The sequence below is a fragment of the Tenrec ecaudatus genome, chromosome 7, assembly GCF_050624435.1.
Source record: "Tenrec ecaudatus isolate mTenEca1 chromosome 7, mTenEca1.hap1, whole genome shotgun sequence".
Classification (NCBI taxonomy): Eukaryota; Metazoa; Chordata; class Mammalia; order Afrosoricida; family Tenrecidae; genus Tenrec; species Tenrec ecaudatus.
The window spans coordinates 66,212,329-66,231,311 of NC_134536.1; the positions used below are offsets into that span (position 1 = coordinate 66,212,329).

The following is an 18,983-nucleotide window of genomic DNA, read 5'->3' on the forward strand; positions in this document are numbered from 1 at the left end:
AGGACTGTGCTAACAGGGCATGTGTAACACAAACAGGGGGATCGGTCAATTCCGGTACCAAACCCCAGCCATAAGAATGAGCCTTTTTTTTTTTGTGCCCAGCTAGCAAAAGAGATAGTGCCTGAGGTTTTAAAGGCTTGAAGATCAACATGCAGTCATCTAGCTGAGAAGCAGCAAAGCCCACATGGAGGAAACACACCAACCTGTGTGATTAAGAGGTGTTGATGGGATCAGGTATCAGGCATCAAAGAACAAAAAAATTCATATCATTGTCAATGAGGGGGTGTGTGGAGTGGAGACCCAAAGCCCATCTGTAGGCCACTGGACATCCCCTTACAGAAAGGTTGCAGGGAGGAGATGAGCCAGTCAGGGGGCGGTGTAGCAACGATGAAACATACAACTTTCCTCTAGTTTCTTAATGCTTCCTTCCCACCCCACTATCATGATCCCAATTCTACCTTACAAATCCAGCTAGACCAAAGGATGTACACTGGTACAGATAGGAACTGGAAACATGGGAATCCAGGACAGATGAACCCCTCAGGACCAACAAATAGAGTAGCGATACCAGGAGTGTAAGGGAAAGGTGGGGGGTAGAAAGGGGGAACTGATCACAAGGATCTACATATAACCCCCTCCCTGAGGGATGGAAACAGAAAAATGATTGAAGTGAGACATTGGGCAGTGTACGACATGAGAAAATCATAATTTATAAATTATTAAGGGTTCATGAGTGAGGTGGGCAGGAAGGCGGAGGGAATGAGGAGCTGATACCAAGGGCTCAAGTAGAAAGCAAATGTTTTAAGAATGATGATGGCAACAATGTACAAATGTGCTTGACACATGGATGGATGGATGGATGGATGGTTTGTGATAAGAGTTGTTCAAGCCCCCAATAAAACAATTTTACAAAGAAAAAAAAAAGAATGAGCCATTTTTGAAGCAACAGAGAGAGAGGAAGCCCAGAGAAGATTCCAGAGGTCCATCTGGAGCAGTGGAGGCCACCAAGAACAGGTGCATCAGAGCCTGTGGCCTGGACATTCAGAGAAGCAGTCGGCAAGTCTATGGGGTACCTGCTCCTCATCTGGGCTGAGACTATGGGACCCTGTGGTTGAAAGTCTGAGGGCCAGAGGGAGACTTGATTACCACATAGTTGAGAGCTGAGAATCAGAGACACTAGGTGTTTTCTGATCCTAACTTTGGGTAACCTATTGATCTCCCTAATCACTGACTGTCATTGAGCCAATTCCTACTCACAGAGACCCTATAAGACAACAAAGAACTGTCTTTGTGGGTTTCCAAGACTGTACCTCTTTATGGGAATAGAAAGCCTCATCTTTCTCCCAGAGCTGCTGGTGGTTCCAAACTGCTGCCTTTGAAATGAATAGCACCACTCAGAACCCACTGTGTGGCCACTGCGATCAGTGACAGAACCCAGCAATGCTGCAGAGTAGCATGGGAGGAAGGTTGGCTTTAGACTAGACCATGAAGGATGGAGCTTGGAGACATGCCTGACTCTTGTCTCATGGAATTAGGGAACTCAGAGCAGATCAGTGAAATTCACCTCCATTGCTGTTCATTGACAGTCATGAATACAGTTTTAAAATACATATGTTTAACCACTCGTAATATGAACTTAGAAATACAAACATGTCTAGCTTGGTCAGGCTTCCTGGCATGAACAATAAATCACTAGAAACCTCTAAATCATTAGAAGCATGTGAAGTTCGTGAAGAAAGTGGTAAACAACTTGACGTTGATTTTGCCTTAACCTGCTGTGACAAAAGAAGCCATAATCATTCATTTTTGTAAGCTGTACTGAGACACAGGTCTAAACAGCCTCCCTCATCTCTCACCTTGAAGGGAAAAAGTGACACTTGGCAAATCTATAACCTTGGGGAAAAGCCATGATATCCCTTACTGTCTGAAGGCCAAGTTGAACATCTCATGTCAAAAACCGAAACGCACCCTCACTTCCTGAGAGAAAACCCAACCCTAACTCTGCCATTAAGTCCATCCCGACTCCGAGCAGCCGTACCAGGCAGGGTCCACCTGCCCCCGTGGGTTTCCAAATACGTCACTTTTCACAGGAGGAGGAACTCTCCGTTTTCTCCAGGAGCTGCTAGGGGTTTCCACCTGCTGACCGTGCAGTGAGCGACCGAGCCCATAACCCCCAAGCCACCAGGGTTCCTGAACTGTGAGAGGGGCGAGGCCAAGGAGCCTTTCTCTTACTGTTTATTGCAAATTCCTCCTCCCTAGGCCCAAATCAGCATATCATCACCAGAATGCACCTGTGTGATGCCTAGCGAAACAGAAAGATCATCAAAGGTCTGTGGAATAAATTATGACATAGTACCGGAGAGTTGACAGACCTTCAGGTGTTTTTGTGGTTAGGTGCCATTCAGTCGGTTCCAACAAGAGACTGTGCAACAGAATAAAAGATGGCCGCGTCTTGCACCATCCTTACAATTTTTGTTTGAGGTCACTGTTGTAGCCACTGCGTCGATGCATCTTGTCGAGAGTCTTCCTCTTTTTCACTGCCCCTCCACTCTACCAACCGTGATGTCCTTCTCGAAGGACTGACCTCTCTTGACATGTCAAAAATATGCAAGCTGGCATCTCACCATCATTGTTTTCAAGGAGCATTCTGACTGTACAAGATTGTAACGAAATGCACAAAGACCTAGAGTTAGGAAACCCAAAAGGACGATGCTTGGTATATCTTAAACTGAAAAAAACTCAAGAGAAAATTCAAGCCTTGAGTTGTAATGTTGAAAGATTCTATGGGTAAAATATTAAATGATGCAGGAAGCATCCAACGAAGATGGGGAGGATACACAGTCACTGTACCTCAAAGAACTAGTTGACATTGAACCCTTTCAAGAGGTAGCATGTGACCACGAACCCATGGTGCTCATGGAAGAAGTCCAAGCTGCGCTGATAGCACGAGCCACAAAGAAGGCTCCAGGAATTGATGGACTGCCCTGTGAAGTATTTCAGGCTGATGAAGCACTGCAAGCACTTACTCATGTAAGCCAGGAAGGTTGGAAGACAGCTAGCTGGCCCACTGAGTGGAAGCGATCCATATTTATACTCATTCCAAAGAAAGGTGACCCAGCAGCATGCTTGAATTATAGAACAATACCATTGACATGAATGCAATGAAAATTCAGCCGAAGATCAGTCAACAAGGGTTGCAGCATTACTTTGACAGGGAACTACCAGAAGTTCAGGCTGGATTCGGAAGAGACATGGTATAAGGGCTACTACTGCTGATGCGGCTAGATCTTGCTTCAAAGCAGAGAATGCCAGAAGGAGGCTTACTTGTGTTTTATTGACTCTGCCAAGGCATTCGCCTGTGTGGATCATAACAAACTATGGACAGCCTTGAGAAGAGTGGGAATTCCAGAACACCTCACTGAGCTCATGGGGAACCTGTACATGGATCAAGAGGCAGCTGTGGTGTGAATAGAACAAGGGAATGTTGCATAATTTCAAATCAGGAAAGGTGTATGTCAGGGTTGGATCCTCTCACCATGCTTATTCAATTTATATGCTGGGCAAATCATCAGAGGAGTTGGATTCTGTGAAGAAGAAAGTGACTTCGGAATTGGAGGAAGGTATATGGACAAGCTGTGATGTGCAAATGATACAACCTTGCTTGTTGAAAGTGAGAAGGTCTTGAGTCACTTGCTGAGGAAGATCAAGGGCTGAAGCCTTCAGTCTGGATTGCAACTCAATGTAAAGAAGACCAAGAATGCTGACACCCGGACCACACAGGTAACATCCATGATAAATGGAGAATGAATGAAGTTGTCAAGGATTTCCTCTTGCTCAGATCCACAATTGATGCTCATGGAAGCAGCAGTCACGAGAGCAAATGGCACATCGCATTGGGTAAATTTGTTCCACAAAATCTCATTAGAGTATTGAAAAGCAAGGATGTTACTTTGAGGATTAAGGTATGCCTGACACAGCCATGTCAATTGCCTCACATGCATGTGAAGGTTGGATAATGGATATTGAATAAGGAAGATCAAAGAGGAATTGATGCATTTGAATTATGGTGCTGGCAACGAACATTGAAAGTACCACGGATTGTCAAAAGCACAAATACGTCTAATTTGAAAGAAGTACAGTCAGAGTGATCCTTAGACTCAAGGATGGTGAGCCTTCATCTGATGTACTTAGGACATGTTGTCAGGAGAGACCAGTCCCTGGAGAAGGACATCATGTTTGGTATAGTAGAGGGGCACGAAAGAGAGGGAGGTTATCAATGTCATGGGTGGACACAGGACTGCAACAATGGGCGCAAGTCCAGGAGTAAGTGTGAGGACGACACAGGACTGGGGAGTATTTCCTTCTGTTGTGCACAGGGTCAGAACGGACTCGCCGACACCGAACAACAACAACATTCAAGACTTAACCCTTAGGCTATTTGAGAGCATCACAGAAACATACAGAACATTTTCCAATTTTTTTTAATGCTACTCATTCCAAAAGAGCCCTGGTAGGATAGTGAGCTATGTGTTGGATAGTTAACTGCCACGTTGGCTGTTCAAACCTATCAGCCACTCAGAGGGAGAAAGAGGAATCTGTCTGTTCCCATAAAGATTTACAGTCTTAGAAACGCACGAGGGTGCCCCGGACCAGCGGGACTCAGTTATTCGGGGGGTTTCCGAGGGGGACCCAGCCTGAAAGAGAAACGGGGCGAGAGAGAGGAGCGAGACCAAGCAGATTCTTGTCAAGGTCTGTTTATTGCTACACAAGCCTCTTTTTAAAGGGTGAGGCAAACAAAGGAATTCCAAGGGAAGGTAAAAAAGGGAAGGGAAGGGGTGTAGAGCACACAGGGTAGGCAGACACAAATCTATGGTTGTAATGTCCGGTGCTGGAGTAAACAAAGGTGGGCCATCTGGTGTTTGTCAGGATAAGATACGGTTGAGGTGAAGTGGCTTTAGCCCTGCCGGGCAGACAGTATGGAGTCGGTTTGTCAGGCTGATTATGTCCGGTTCCCAACAGGAGGGCAATTCTACTCTGTCCGATAGGGTCACTATAAGCCAGAATTGATTGATGGCAGTGAGTTTTTATTCATTCTGAGAAATATGTCTCACACTCACACCTAGTATACATCCACTAATGCTAAAATTAAAATTCAGTAAATAATATGGTTTGTTTTTGTGTCCGTGGTTGTAAGTTTGGAGCGAGTACTCTGTTCTGCTAATAAACAGGCCTCAGGTGGGAGCTATTCTAAGTCTCCACCTGACTAGAAGCAGTGAATCAAGTCATTGCCCTTTGTTTTCTTGGGGGCATGGTCTGCAGCAGGCACAAACTGCACCTCCACCAAAGCCATTGTGTTTGTGACCTCCCCTTCCTGACGGAGCACGGCAAACCTGCTGTCATTTTTGTTTCTGGCACAGAACTGCCTCTTGGGGCTAGAGTTGTGGCCTATAACCTGGCTTGATTTCACCACCTCCCCTGCTTGGTGGAAGCTGGAGATGCTCCAGATGGACGTCAGAACTTTGGATTTAGGACTTACTGGCCCCCACAACTATGTGCGTCATGCTTTGTGAGTTCTGTGAGATGTTACAGGGACTTGCAGAGCCCTGGACGTGAAGGAAGATACTGAAGGGAGACGTGGTCGTAGATATTAGGGATAATGGAGTGGAAGGGCCTTTTGAAAAAGTTGGACATATGGGACATCTTTAATCACTACTTCCTTGGGACCATTTGTATTGGATTTTGTAAAAGAAATGATTTCTGCTGATCTACTAAATTGATTGGATGACCCACCAATGGATTGGGATTCACCGTTGGTACTATTTGTACAAACATTGTACTAGACAAGCCCCACGAAGATACATTTTAATAAAGAATTCTGCTGTCTCCTATTAGGATGTTCCAACTCTTACCAATAATTAAGAATCGGTTTTGTGTCTTCAGTACAGAACTTCCGTATTAGGCACATTATGTTGCGCGGCACATGCAATGAAGAGGGAAACTAAGTTAACTGGTTCTAGGACGTCTAACGCAAACACTCTTGAGAAGCAAACTGATTAATTTTCAGACAGGAAAACGAAACAAGGAGTTTCCTTAAAGACAAAGGGTGTTTTGAGAAGCGGGGGAGATCTTGACTGAGTGCTCCGAGAAGTCACAGGATCAGAGGTTGATAAGGAGGAGCGTTACAGGTAAGGGGGCACAGCCTGATTGGCTCACATTCACAAAATTGACAGTGGCAGGAAGATGGGGCTACAGGTGCCTAAGAATTTCCTGGAATGTTTAAAAACATAGTCCTAAGTACAGAGTATTGAAAAAAAAGGGAGGGGGCAAAAGGGAAAGGTTATAAAAGGTATAGTTTAACCACTAAAGTCACATGGTTAACACTATGTCTAACACCTAGATAATTTCTTTTTAACTCAGACCTTATCTAACCACAAATTTGAACGAAGCAGAACAAGGTGGGTAAAATCACTTCTCCCCTCCCCCTTAGAATTGTTCGTAACTATGTGAAGGGTGCGTTGGGAAAATTTTAGGGGTTGTCTTGAAAGACAACAGTTTAATCAGGACAAGATTTATTTTGCCTAGCCCTTCGCGGTGTCATGAGTTTTCGTTTCTAGACTGAGTGCTCTTCCTAAGCAATACACAGGAAGTTGGACTGGGTGGCACGGGTTTGGTTTTGGTTTGTAGATACATTCTTCTGTTAAACGCCGCTGCTCACGCTTGCCGCGACAGGCAATCAATGAGACCGTGAATGTGAAAACGCTTTGAAAACCAACGTTAAAAAAAAACAACCCAACATTTTATCAATATTATGTGATGCGGGGGAGAAAGCTGTTTCAATCCAAGTAAGGCAGTGTCTCAGTATTTTAAAGACTCACTGCTCTAATAGAACCATACATCAATTTCTTCAAACACCAAGGGGTAAACACTCCGGAAAGCGCACGCTTTGAGATGGTCAAGGGATTGACCCCGCCCCTCCGCCCCGCCCCCTTGAGCGCCCCGCCCCGCCCCCTTGAGCGCCTGGCTCTACCTGCGCATGCTCGAGCGTGGCTTCGCTCTCGCCGGGTTGAGCTGAACTAGAAGGGCGGAGGGCGGGCCGCGTGAGGTCTCGTGACGTCATCTCCGGGCGCCGAGGGTGACTGGACTTGCCTTGAGGTGCCTGCGTTCGGCGTCGCTGCCGGTTGTGTCCGCTGGTTCCCGGAGGGCGGAAGTGCAGCGGGCGCGGCAGCGAGCTCCGCGCCGGTGCCTTCTGCGGCTGCGCAGGCTCGGACTCCGGACTAGCGCGCCTCTGCAGGCAGTGTGTCCGGCCGCCAGCACTGCCTCCCCGCGCGCGCCGGGACGCAGGCGCCTCGACTGCTGCGGAGAGCCGGAGACGGAGGCGGCGCTTCGGGTAGGGTGTCCCGGTTCCCCTCAGCTTGAGGAACTACCTGAAGGGAGACGCAAGGGCCGGGCAGTAGTGGTAGGAAGGAGCGAGAATGGCCGGCGGGGAGAGCGCTGCCCGGGGCTGTGATGGCGGGGGAAGGTGGCTCCCGGAGCAGAGGTGGGGCTGGCCAGAAGCCGCCGCCGAGGGTGTGGCCTGTGCGCTCTCCCGGGAATATGTCTGTCCCCGACGGAGGTAGGAAACCCAGGATTTTATCGCCGGCGCTGGAGTTTAGTTTCGGACTTGTATTTATGAGGTGGAGCAGTTATTTAAACTAATCGGCTCCAGTGCATAGTCCGATTCTAACCGAATTCGGTGGGTATTTCTCTCAGACGCTATTTGTATTGTCAACGGCGATCATTACTTAATATTTAACGTTAAAGCCATTTTTCTCTTGGCCAGGCGCTTTCACATACTTTATTTACACTTTAGGTTATTTTCATCGTCTCGGAATTTGAGGAACCTCGGAAATGTGGATGGGTTCTAGATTTTTCTAAGGCATGGGGAGGCACTGCGTATCCAGCAAAAATCAGAGCTCAGAGCTGCTGAAAGGCAGTTGAACTTCCAGAACTTAACTTACTTCCTCAGGACGGATTGCGTTTGGCTGTGAACTGAACCAGTTTTGATTTCCATAGATGAAGTTAGTTGCTAGTGGAATTTTCAATGTGTAGGTCAAGAAGTGTGCCTGAGGATAGTACGAACTCCAACCCAGCCAAACCCACTTACATGAATTCATTACCCAGGTGTTATAAATCTTTACAGGAGCAGATGTGGGCGATAATAGTGGAGGTGATGAGAAATGTTCTGGCTCTAGATTTGCTTCTAAGCTACACGTCTAACTTAGGTGTAGATGATTATAAACTCTGTGGCCTGAAGAAAAAGATTTAACAGCTACTCTAGTAACGAAATGGTTTGCAGTTCAAGCCCACCCAGAGACGAAGAAAGGCCCGGCAATAAAGTACCCCCAAAACAACCATTGGAAACTGTAGACCAGGGTCCTCAAACTTTTAAAGCAGGGGGCCAGTTCACTGTCCCTCAGACCCGTTGGAAGGTCGGACTATAGTTAAAAAAACAAACTATGAACAAATTCCTATGTACACTGCACACATCTTATTTTGAAGTAAAAAACAAAACGGGGCAAAAACACCCGACGGGCCGGGTAAATGTCCTCAGTGGGCTGCATGTGGCCCGTGGGCCGCAGTTTGAGGACCCCTGCTGTAGACCATAGTTTTACTGACAGTGGGTTGTAGTTCAAGAATGGAGTTAGCACGTAGTAAGGTGGAGAAGAATACACTGGGAATGGGGCAGAGAAGATCTGAAACTATGTTCAGTTTTGAGCATGTTAAATTTAAGGTGCTATTAGATTTCCAAATGGATGTAGCAATATACACAAGTATATTAGGGAAGTCTGGGTTGACGATGTGAGTGTAGTAATTGTTAATAGGTAAATGAAATGTAAAGCCATAAGAGAGATGCTTGAGGGAGTGAGTGGGTTCTGAGTACTGCAATCTTTAATGCCACACTCCCCACCCACTGTTGGAGACCTTTCAGTAAATTTTTAAACTGATCCATTGTAGCATGGTAGGAAGCAAGACCATTAGCTGAGAGAGGAAAAAGAAGGGGATGTAAAATGGAGGAGGAAGTATGAACCAAAAATACTAAACTCACTGTCCACTCAGTGACCCTATAGCACAGAGTAGAATTGCACCTGTAAGTTTCCAAAACTGCCTCATTTTGCTCCTTGGGGGCTCCTAGTGGTTTCCTACCACTGACCTTAGTACCCCCATGTGGAGCTCACCACACCACCAGTGCCTGGATTTAAGGTAGTGCAGAATAAATGGACTATGGAGGTCAGTGTCATAAATTTAAAGGGAAACCAGCCAACATAGATAGTTTCTAGATATTTACAATTTTACTTATAGTTGGTACTTAATACATGAATTTCTAAGTAGTTGGGGATTTTTTGTCAGCAAAGAAACAAACAAAAAATGCCTTATAAGGTTAGCTTTGTTATAGGGAGTATTATGTATTTATTTTAAATAGTATGTATGTTTTGTGCCTTTTTTAAAAAGTGACTTGATTTGTTCAAGTGTTTTGGACACCCACTCTATTTCAGGCACTAAAGTAGGTGCAGAAATACAGCAGTCAAGAAGACACAGCCCCATCTCTCAAGAAGTTTGCTTTTTTATAAGATTGTGTTACAAGTTGGAGTTCTATGTTTATAAAACATCATCTTTAAATTGGATGGATGGTTGTGATGATGTAGTGTAACATTGGAGAGAGAACGAAATTTCTAAAATAACGACCTTTAAATTTAAAACACGATTATATTCATTAGGAAACGAGTTTAGGTAGCAATGTTCTTTCAGTATTATATTGGTTCTATGTTGCGCTGTGACTCCAAATGGTCAGCAGTTCAAACCACTGGCAGCTCCTGTGGAGAGAGACTGGGCTTTCTACACCTCTGAACCCACAGGGGGTCACTTTGAGACAGCATTGACTCCATTGCCATGAGTATAATTTTCAAAAGGAGCCCTGGGCGAAGAGCGGAAAGAGCTCTGCTGTGAACCAAAAGGCCTAGGTTTGTGCTCACTAGCTGCTCCAGGGCAGGAAGATGTGGCAGTCGGCTTCCATAGAGATTTAAAGGCTTGAAAACTATGGGGTAATTTCTACTGTGTTGTGTCTCTATGAAATGGGATTGGCTTGACAGTGAGTTAGTATGGTTTTTCGAGTTACTTTTTTCAGTCATTAATGAAAAGTTTTAGAGACTGTTCTGTACTAATATGTAAATATTAGCAATACAAAGGTGAGTTCGACTCAGTGGCTGCTGTCAGTAAGAGTTCAGTGTAGGAGGGAACAAGGGCTAGATAAAATAAACTGAGAACTGCAGTACTTTGGGTTAAGTGCTGTTATAGAAGTAATTAGACTGGATGCTGGCTAGGGACAAGTTTTCCAAAGAGCTGATACTAAACTGTTAGATAAGAGTTGATCAGAGGGATAATTGGTGTGTAGTATTCAGACAGAGGGGCCAGGGAAACATTTGAAACCATGTATTAATAACAGATACCAGTGTAGTAATCAGCCCTCTGAAATTGGACTTTCAGTGCCCCTTCTGGGGCTTCTGAGACTGGACGTCTGTACGATGTGCAGTGCCTCACTCTTTGGTGGCCTCATCTTTACTCCTGTGGAGCAGCTGGTGGGTTTGCATGTTGACATTGCAGGTAAGCTGACCAACTCTTACTCAACAGTGCTACCAGGAAATGAATGCACTCATCTGCTAAGCAAAGGCTCAGAGGTCCCTTGAAAAAGGCCACTGAAAAACCTATGAAGTTCAATTCATGTGACACATGGGAGACTGCCCTGAATTGGAATTGACCCATGAAATTAGAATTCTTTACAGATGCGAGGTTCAGGGAGGCCAGGATTGTTTTCCAAGGACACACAGCTTGTAAGCAGTAATGGCGAGTTAGAATCCATGTAATTCCGATTCCAGTGCCCCTTACTCCATTGCCTGTATCAGCTTCTATAGCTTTGTTCTTTATCCCTTAGTAATTTCCCCCAAGATTTAGGTACTCTTTATAAAAAGGCTCATCTTTTTGTACTAATCCATTAGTTATACTCTAGGTCAGCCACTCATGACCTTATACCAAAGTTGCTAAAATTGCTTCGTGGCTAGCCTCTCCAACCAGGTGCTCATTCTGGCTGCTGCTTCCAGTTCGTTGTTTCTGTTTCCCCATTAGGAAGCCTTGTGGGTTCTTCAGGTTGGTAGAAGTTGAGACCTCCACAGACTCCGTTTGTTCTGTTCCTACAGATTTGGCATCAATGGACTAATGGCCTATGTTTGGCACGGTGTCTTATTTAATATATTCTATTTCCTCCCTAGAACAGCCTGATGCATCGAGTTTACCATTTCACAGGAAAATTGAGCCATAGGACATAAAGTGACTTGCCTAGAGTCTCCTGTCATAGTAGAACACATTAGAGAGGAGTTATGCATATGCCATGTTTGTGCATACTGCTGCCCCCTGGCTTGCTATTTCCATAAATGCGATATACCCTTGCTTTTGCATGTGTTGATGGCATCATTCCCCCCGCGCCCCTCCATGCCCAGTATATTAAATGTTACACCTTCAGCTTGGCGCCCGTTGACCTCCTGGCAGGATTTCATTCCTACTCTGCTGGGAGAAATCACTTGTTCCTCCTTGAAAACACTCCTGGGCAGAGGCTGCTGGCCCCAGCCCAGGGGGTGGGACGAATGAGCACCTTGGTGGACAGGACAGGCTGGTATACAGTGCTGTGCCTCGCTCTTTGGCTGGCTTCTGTGTGGAGACAACAGGGCAAATGTGAGACTGTCAGGGCAGAGTGGTCACATATCCCTTGCTCTGACAAGATAGTTTGTGCTGGCGCCTGCCCCCTGGGACTCAGAGGAGCAGGGGCGTTGTGCTGCCCTACATGTGGGGCCCAAACCAGAGGACCTGGGCAGGCATGGGCAAGGATCCCCCCACGTACCATGGAACCAGCCTGCTCACTGGGCTCTGCTCTGTTCCTGGCCTGGCCATGAGGCCTAACAGGCAACAAGGAATTCTGCTCTTCGTCCCAGCTGTGAGCTGCCCCAGAACAACTGTCGTTTGAGTGATTTATTCTCTGATAGCCAGGGTAATGTCACACTTGTTCCATGACTTTTATACCATGGCTTTTACCTTTATTAGACAAGTAGGATCAAAAATAACTTTTGGGGGCTATTGAACGAGGGTGAATGAGTCTGAAATTCACTTTGGGAAAAGTCATAAGATGTGTATGCATGCATATTTTGGGCCAGGTCTTTTGTGCATAATTTTGTCATTCATGATTGGGGGAAATGTGCTACTGTACCCATCCCAGATTTTCCCTCCAGCTGGCATGCACGTTACTCTGCCTACCACTTGCCTTTGCTGGTGCTGTGTTTCCTTCCTTGGACTGTTTGTCATCCTCTCTTGGTCCATATTTTACTCATTCCTCAGGACCTGTATTTGTAAAAATTCTTCTGAGCACCGTAGGCTGTATTAACATTTCGTTTCCTTTTTCACTTACAGAAATTCGTGCAAAGTAGCATTTAATTTTAACCTGCTGGTGTAGTGGTTGCGTGTTGGGCTACAATCTACATGGTTGGCAGTTCCAAACTGCCAGCAGCTCTGAGGGAGAAAGACTGGACTTTGTCCTCATAAAACTATTACAACCTCGAAAACCCACCGGGGTTGGGGTGTCTCTGAGTTAGCATGGATTGGATAGCAGTGAGGGTTTTTATTTCCTTTAGTCATTGGGGAGCCGGAAGGGACTTTGATGGATAGAGTATGATGGGAAGAGTACGAGGTTGGAAACCTAGGGAAGGATGTGGCCTCCAGCTTGGCTCTGCTGTTTATTAGAAGATTTTAGAAAATAAGTCTAGCCTCTCCATCCCAAATTCACTTATAACATACATAGGTTTTCTGTATATTGTTGTATAGCAATATATGTATTACATTTATTGCATTTCTTTTCTTTTTGCATAGAGATTTTTATTTTTTAAATCATTTTGTTGGGGGCTCTTACAGCTTGTATAACATTCCATACATCAGTTGTATCAAGCATATTTGTACATATGTTGTCATCATTTCCAAAACTTTCTACTTGAGCCCTTAGTATAAGCTCCTCTTTTTATCCTTTCCCTCCCCTACTCTCCCGCCCTCGTGAATCCTTGATCAATTATATATTATTATTTCATATCTTCTTTTTAAAAATCATTAGGGGTGCTTACAGCTCTTATCACAATCCACACACACATCCATTGTGTCCCCGGGTATATTTGTTCATAATGTTGCCGTCATCATTTTCAAAACATTTTCTTTCTACTTGAGCCCTTGGTAGCAGCTCATCTCCCCTCACCCCCCCCCATAAATATAAATATTACAATATATATGTAAATGCAATATATGTATTGTATTTTCTGTATGCAATTCATGAAGTGATTTTTAAAATAATTCTATTGGCTAATACAACTCTTCTCATAATCCATACATATATCCATTGTGTCAAGCACATTTGTACATTTGTTGCCGTCATCATTCTCAAAACATTTGCATTCTACTTGAGCCCTTGCATCAGCTCATTTTCCCCCCTCCCTCCCTGACTCCTCCCTCATAAACACTTGATAATTTATAAGTTATTATTTTGTCATCTTACACTGTCCGATGTCTCCCTTCACCCACTTTTTCTGTTCAACCCCCAGGGAGGGGGTTATTTGTAGATCCTTGTAATTGGCTCCCCCATTCTACCCCACCTTCCCTCCACCCTCCCGGTATTGCTACTCCATGAGGTGATTTTAAATGTTTTTATTGATATTTAAAGTACAATATAATCCTTTATTATATAATTAATGCTACCCAACTTGACCTGCTGTGACCTTATTTTGTGGGATTTTGCTTGGTTCTTCATATGCTCCAGCCTCTGCCAGGAGCTGGAGATAAAGTGAAACATGATCATTTAGCTCAAAGGAATGCATTCCAGGCTCTGGCAAATAACTGTCTTTCCAATAAGCTTCTAAATGCGGTGCTAGAGGAAAGATAGGGCACAATGAGGAAACGCTGCAGAAGCTATTGATTCTGCCCCAGCCATACCTAGAAGAGAGACTATTTTGAGTGAAGTCCTGAAGGATGACCAAGTTGGAAGACAGGATGGGAAGGCACCCCTGCATAAACAGCCATGGAAAGGACATGATAGGATGGGTACAGGCAGACGGTGTATTAGGAAGGAGATCAGTGTGGAATAGGGACATGCAGTTCTCATTTACCTTTAGTGCAAGAAAAGATTAGAGTCTTTTCAGTGTTATACCAGGTGGTACCCTAAAGCCCCCCACAACACTGCAAGGCCCAGCAGAGCTTTCATAGCACACCTTTTCCCTGCTAGGTGAGCATTGAGCAACTTGTCCTGATTTAGTGTACTTAGGGGCGTTGCCTGGGAAGGTTCTCTCTGGTCACAGTGAATTGCTTGACCTTTGTTTTTTGTTATCACCAATTTAAGAAAATGGCATGAGGCTATGAAATTCTGTTTCCTGTTCGGGCGGGGGGGGGGGGGTAGGGGTGGGGGTGGGAAATATCGCAGGAACTATTATGATGTTGAACACAGCTTACACGGACAGCACTATGAAGAAAACTCAAGTGTACGAGTGGTTTTCTTGTTTCAAAAAGGGTGAAATATTGATAACAAACTTCGTTCTGGGTATCTGTCAACTTCCTGAACCCAAACGGATGAAAATGCATTTGAAGTTCATTCCACCAAGTCAGACTGTTAATCAAGCTTTCTATTTAGAGGTTCTGAAAAGATTGAGTAATTGTGTGTGACCAAAAAAGGCCTCATTTGTAGCAGACTGGCTTTGCCACCATGACAATGCACCTGCTCACGCAGACATCTCAGTTCACCAGTTTTGGGGGGAAAACCAGCATGCCTTTCTTGCCCCACGCACCTTAATCACCCAGCCTCGCTCCATGCGACTTCTTTTTGTTTCCGTGAATGAAGAGGGACATGAGAGGACAGCAATTTGACAATGTAGAAAAGGTGAAGAGAAAAAAATAAAACCCGAGGGAGGTGCTGTCAGTCATACAAACAGATGAGTTTGAAAAATGTTTCCAAGAATGAAATAGCAGATTTGACAAATATATTAAGTGTAACGGATATTACTTATGATAATAAAGTTGTTTTGTAAAGAAATTAAAATGCATAGCTTTGGGGGCAATCAAATCTGGTTTGGGGGTGGGGTATCCCTCATAAGCTGTGTGTACGGCAAGTTAGGTGATTGTGATGAATTTATTGTGAATAGGGTTTCAATATGGGAGAATAGTGTTGCTTTTTACTCGTGAAGATTTAGTCTTGGAAGCAGTAATAGGACCACTGTGAGTCTGCGTCTATCCAGTGGCAGCGAGTTTGTTTTTGTCTGAGTCTGGAGCCCTGGCTGGCACTGTGCTTATGTGTTGGGCTCTACAGGTTCAGTATTTTGAAACCCCCAGCCAGTCCTCAGGAGAAAGACGAGGCTTTCCGTCCCCATAGAGTTTTGCAGTCTTGAAAACTCACAGGGGCAGTTCTGCCTGGTCCTGTAGGCCACAATGAGTCTGCATCCACTAGGTGGCTGTGAGTTTGGTTTTGGTTTGAAGGGTTCAATCATTACAAAGTGAGGGTGATTTACATAACATTAAAATGGGGCACTTTAAAGGTGGCACCTTCCCAAAGATGGTGGTGGGTCCCACAGCTTTTAATGCACTTTCGTTGTGTGCACAACAAAATACATTTTAAAAATTATAATATGAAATACTTGTGTTTATTCTTAAATTCTGGAAATCTTTATTATTTTAATATAGTTCTCAAGACTATATTTTCTTTTTTTTGCTTTTGGTAAATTATGATAGCCACAATGGTATGTACTGTTTTAAGTATTCACTTAATTCTCACATCTAATATTCCCATTTTCATTATTCCCCGCCACTAATAAATTTATTCAAAAAGAGTAAGTCACTGCTGTATTAAGAAATCTTGCCTGTGTGCAGTGAGTTGATTTTGTATGATTTGTAATTTTCAGAGTGCAGAAACTGAGTATGTTGCTTGAATTTGAAGGTCTGTTCGTTTGACTGCATTTTTGTCTTTTGCTTGAAATAGTGACATTTATGAGTAAAGATCGTGGTTTTGGTCAAAGGACCAGGATTCTTTTTTTTTTTTTTAACAATTTATTGGGGCTCATACAATTCTTATCACAGTTCATACATATACATACATCAATTGTATAAAGCACATGTATACAGTCTGCCCTCATCATTTTTTTCTCCTCTTTTCTTTTTTTACATTTTATTAGGGACTCATACAACTCTTATCACAATCCATACATATACATACATCAATTGTATAAAGCACATCCATACATTCCCTGCCCCAATCATTCTCAAGGCATTTGCTCTCCACTTAAGCCCCTTGCATCAGGTCCTCTTTTTTTTTCTTTCCCCTCCCTCCCCTTTCCCCCCTCCCTCATGTGCCCTTGGTAATTTATACATCGTTATTTTGTCATATCTTGCCCTATCCGGTGTCTCCCTTCCCCCCTTCTCTGCTGTCCCTCTCCCAGGGAAGAGGTCACAAGTGGATCCTTGTAATCAGTTCCCCCTTTCCAACCCACTCACCCTCCACTCTCCCAGCATCATCCCTCACACCCTTGGTCCTGAAGGTATCATCCACCCTGGATTCCCTGTACCTCCAGCCCTCATATGTAAGGAACCAGGATTCTTATCCTGCGTTTTGTGAGTTTGGACACTTTAAAATTTATCGCAGTTTTAATTATCTGTAGATAATAATGTATCCAGTTGACTTCTAAAGTGTTAAAATACATCAATTTTCTGAAGCCCCTTTAACTCAAAGTTTAAAACTCTACCTGAATTTTTCTCTTGTATCTCAATTATCTTAATGCCATCGAGTCAATTCTGACTCATAGAAACACTATAGGACAGGGTAGAAATTCTTCTGTCAGTGTCTGTGACTGCAACTCTTTATGGAAGTAAAGCCTCATCTTTCTCCCACATAGGGGGTAGTGGTTTTGAACAGCTGACCTTGTGGTTAGCAGCCCAGCATGTAACCACAGCGCCACGAGGCAGTCATTTATTGGTATTGGTGAATGGAAGGGAAAAAAAGAAAAGATTAATAATTGATTTTGGCTAAACTATTATTTAAAGTGTTTCAAATATAACAAGGAGGATTCTAAAAGTTTGTGGAAAGATTTAATTACATTTTTCCACAAACTTTTTGGAACTCCCACACATGCTGATAAATTAAGAATTAGCCCTTTGAAAGGTAGGAAATATTATTTGGGCAAGAATGAAGATACTGCTTCTCGGTATTCAGATTCCTTAACTCAAGCAATTTTTATCAACTATGCGATTTCCACATTTATTAGTATACTATGGTGTTAGTTGTAGATTGTTGATACCAGAAGACACTTGGATATTACAGAAGTCAAAAACATGTTTTTCTACTATAGTCTGTTTGCAGATTTAAAGCTATATTGATGGCATAGGAAATAAAGCTTTTAAAAAGTCTGAAGAAAAGCACTTCTTTGGAGCAGAGAATTGTGGACTGAATAGGTGGGGAAGAGCAGAGCAAAGAGGGGCAGGAGGACACAGAGCCAGGAGTTTGGAGGGTCAGTGATACTGAAAATAAGCCTAGAACTTGTTTTTAGGTGCCACTGAGTCGATTCCGACTCCTAGTGACCCCACATACACCTGACAAAACACTGCTCAGTCCTGCACCGTCCTCGCAGTTGGTGCTGTGTTTGAGCCGGCTGTTGCAGGACTGTCGTCCATCTGCTGCTGCAGCCGCCTCTGTCAACCCACCTAGTAGGTCCTCCTTCGGGGATGCTCTCTCCTGATTGCATGTCCAAATTGTGTAAGGAAACTTCTGGCTGTACTTATATTGGTAAGATCAAATTGTGGACAGGATGAACTAATAGATAAATTAATGAATGAATAATAAATACAGTATTCTTACAGATAGATACCTATCTGGAGCAGGGCTGTTTGAAGAAGTCAGATCCTTTGGAGCTGGCTCTGTGGCTCAGTAGAGAGTCAGGGAAGTGTTCATTTTAGTGAAGAAGTAGACTCATTCTGGAACTTGAGAAGGATATTGATAAAGGATCACTTTGGCAGAAGTCCAGTACTTGCATACACAGGTAATTTTGAGTTGGTTCACTTCTGTGGTCCTTTACACAAGTCATTGCTCTGCATTTAGAATTTCTGATACTGTGTCTTTATTTATTCTACCGGATAAATCAGATTTGGGAAGTGATTTATCCTGGTGACATAATTTTTCTTTCCTGTAATCTTTCTTGGCTTCACAAGCAAGCTTATCTTGCAAGGATCCTATTAATGCTCTTTATTATTTTCTTTCCAGTTTGGCTTTGGTTGAAAATAGAATTTAGCTTGTATGTACTGCTTTAACCACTGGAAGAATGACAGATGACAAAGATGTGCTTCGAGATGTGTGGTTTGGGCGGATTCCAACTTGCTTCACACTCTATCAGGATGAGATAACTGAAAGGGAAGCAGAACCGTATTATGTAAGTATGTGGATAATAGTAAAGGGGATGTTTAACTTGGACCATTTGTAAAAATAGAAGCTGTATTTTTATATATGATTAAAACATAGTCCCATTATGGGAAAAATTAGGAAACCATGATAAACCCAAAAGAAAAACCATCTATTATCCTGTCATCCTGAGGAAAAGCTCATGGTTGACATATGGATGTGGCATTTTCATGACTTCCTTTTTCTTACGCATAAGTAACAAATCATGCTGGAGTCAAACTTTATAATGTTTTGTAACGGGAAGCAATTTTGAAAATAATGGATTGTACCTAGATATAATTCTGTTGTTTATAGGTAATTCCAAGCAACTTTGGATAATTCAGTGAACATTTGAATGTGTGTGTATTCATTCATATGTTCATTGAGGTATTATGTAGTGAACATATGAGGGGGTACTCCCCCCTGCCCTTCCAAAAAGGGGAAAACTGCTGGGTGGAAC

The 18,983-nt window shown here is 43.7% G+C and overlaps 2 protein-coding genes across 4 annotated transcripts in view; one reads left to right on the plus strand and one right to left on the minus strand.

Annotated features, from left to right (window-relative positions):
• The window catches only part of CRYBG1 (crystallin beta-gamma domain containing 1), a 281,201-nt gene extending 273,685 nt beyond the window's left edge, over positions 1-7,516 (minus strand). The window contains exon 1 of the mRNA XM_075554713.1: positions 7,028-7,516. Within this exon, the coding sequence (XP_075410828.1) occupies positions 7,028-7,035 (8 nt within the window). The 5' untranslated portion in view covers positions 7,036-7,516. The remainder of the gene's footprint in view (positions 1-7,027) is intronic.
• ATG5 (autophagy related 5) overlaps positions 7,122-18,983 on the plus strand; it is a 117,912-nt gene continuing 106,050 nt past the window's right edge. Inside the window, exons 1-2 of one of the 3 annotated variants that reach the window (XM_075554716.1) lie at positions 7,122-7,387; positions 18,350-18,515. In XM_075554716.1, coding sequence (XP_075410831.1) covers positions 18,408-18,515 — 108 coding nt within the window. In that variant the 5' untranslated portion in view covers positions 7,122-7,387; positions 18,350-18,407. Of the gene's footprint in view, positions 7,388-7,713; positions 7,733-18,349; positions 18,516-18,983 lie in introns of those variants that run through there. The other 2 variants (XM_075554714.1, XM_075554715.1) reach the window with 2 other exon arrangements.